Genomic DNA, 2,266 nt, shown 5'->3' with positions numbered 1-2,266 from the left:
CTGTCCACTTCCTCCTCCCAACTTTATTGCCTCTAGCACTTCCTGTTAATCAACCATGGCGCTGACTGTTGGCTACTTTTCCGCTGTCAATTTGACAGAATAAATATTATGAATAAATAAGAAAGATGAAGGTTGACTGAAACATTGTGTAACTTGACAAATTATACATTTGTGATATTACCTTTCAACAGCCGTCTCGTGTTGCTCTAACCTCACGTTAGTGCCACGCTAGTCAAATCAGTCAAGGCAGTGCTTTCTCCTACCGTAGAACACTGAGAGATGAAGACAATAGTCCAGAACTGTTGTGCTGTTTGAGAACGAGAGGTGTGAAACAGTTGACATGGAATCAATAGGCCTCTGTGTAGACGGTGAAGTGGAGGAGAAGGAGAGAAGAGAGAGAGAGAAGAACGCGAGAGAGAAGAAAAGGGATACCAGTGAAGAACAAACACCATTGTAAATACAACCTATATTCATATTCAGAGAGAGAGAGAGAGAGAGCATAAAGTAGTGGACCTTGCCATCCGGCGTTCAGTGACTGTCTATCACGTCTTTGTTTTCATCTTCCCAGTCCAGACACTGAGAGAGTCTAACTCTATCTCTGAGATTTCTATAGAGCAGAGCAGCAGGCCCTCCCACCGCCTACATAGAGCAGAGGGGGGAGTAGAGCAGAGCAGCAGGTCCTCCCACCGCCTATAAAGAACAGCCATACGGAGACACTCAGACAGAAATCACACGTGTATCTGTGTAGAGGCAGAGGGAGACGCTCACAATATAACAGCCAGCCAGGAGTGAAGGAGGGGTCCACCTTGAGAGAGAGAGACAGACAGAGAAAGAGAGAGTGAGACAGAGAGAGAAAGAGGAAGAGAGAAGGGGAGAGAGAGAGAGAGAGAGGTGAGAGAGAGGTGAGATAAGCAGAGAAAGAGAGAGAGAGAGAGAGAGGTGAGAGAAGCAGAGAAAGAGAGAGAGATATCAAAGAGTGATTTAATCTGAGTGTCTTGATCTCTTTAGTCCTCATGTCTAAGGATTAAGTAGAGGATCTACAGTACTGGGGGGGATCTGGTCTTTCTACAGGTCTCTATATGAGAGAGGAGTCACCCACCTGTCTTGTAGATCTGGACTGATGTCTTTTACAATGGTGCGTACAGCTCCCCCAAGCCGCTTCCTTTTCTCCGACATAAGCATGATGTCAGAGGACGAGGACGAGGAGAACGGCGGCAGCGAGAGCTCGGGCTCCGACTCCCAGAAGTCCTCCTTCCGTCTCAATGGCGGCTCCAACGGGTTTCAGATCAAGGTGGGAAGCAGGAAGAGGAAGTTCTGCGGAGTTGCCGGGAGGCTGGCGGGGCCCCCGATGGTGGCAGGGGCCCCGGTGGTGGAGGTGCGGCAGCGGAACGTGGCAAACGCTCGAGAGAGGGACCGCACCAACAGCGTGAACACGGCCTTCACTGCCCTGAGGACCCTCATCCCCACAGAGCCAGCCAACAGGAAGCTGTCCAAGATCGAGACTCTGCGGCTGGCGTCCAGCTACATCTCCCACCTGGGTAATGTGCTGCTGGTGGGCGAGGCGTGTGGGGATGGGCAGCCGTGCCACACCTCCACACCCCCATTCCACCACCACACCCTCCACAGTCTCAGCCCCTCGCCCGGCCAGGGCTCAGAGAACCAGCCCAAACACATCTGTACTTTCTGCCTCAGCAAGCAGAGGAAAATGGTGAGTGCCACTGGAGGGGCAGAGCTACTGTATGACTGACAGGAGAGTGGTATGGTGTGGATGCTAAGGGTCAAGGGTCTTTTTGGTTGAAATCCTCCCAGAGAACAATAACTAAACTAGGCATTCATGGAGTCCCTTTAAGTGGTCTTTCAACTTCCAAACACAAACTATTTTAGAGCTAGGTCTGGGTTCTTCTTTCAGGTCAATCTGTCATTGAGAAAATGAGCATTTCATAACTGTGGGCTGCGACTTGTGGCCGAACCCCTCATGGCTAAAGGCTAGGTTTTGGCCCCACGTTATTTGGATAGTCCCCTATAGATAGTCTATATTGGTTCAAACTGTCACCAAACTATCATTAGTTTGATCACAAGAATATGTTAAATTAATTAGGTAGGATTAACAGAAAAAGTTAGGGAAATACTTGGATATATTCACCCTCTTTAATGTTGCCTTATCGTTCAAATCAGTGTAATACTATAATACTGTAGTTATTAATAAGGAGCCAATTTCATCCTAACCTGACCGTTGCACATCTAAGCTCATTTCTGTGGGAATGGT

General features: G+C 48.7%; 1 protein-coding gene across 1 annotated transcript; it reads left to right on the top strand.

Annotated features, from left to right (window-relative positions):
- The first annotated feature begins 982 nt into the window (after window positions 1-982).
- On the top strand, window positions 983-1,747 carry LOC129856772 (basic helix-loop-helix transcription factor scleraxis-like). Its single transcript, XM_055924488.1, has one exon. It carries the CDS (start codon window positions 1,121-1,123, stop codon window positions 1,745-1,747), a length of 627 nt encoding a protein of 208 aa, XP_055780463.1. The 5' UTR covers window positions 983-1,120.
- Window positions 1,748-2,266: the final 519 nt, after the last annotated feature.

Source organism: Salvelinus fontinalis, chromosome 6, assembly GCF_029448725.1.
Source record: "Salvelinus fontinalis isolate EN_2023a chromosome 6, ASM2944872v1, whole genome shotgun sequence".
Lineage (NCBI taxonomy): Eukaryota > Metazoa > Chordata > Actinopteri > Salmoniformes > Salmonidae > Salvelinus > Salvelinus fontinalis.
The sequence above is the reverse complement of the archived record's forward strand: the minus strand, read 5'-3'. Positions and strand labels throughout refer to the sequence as shown.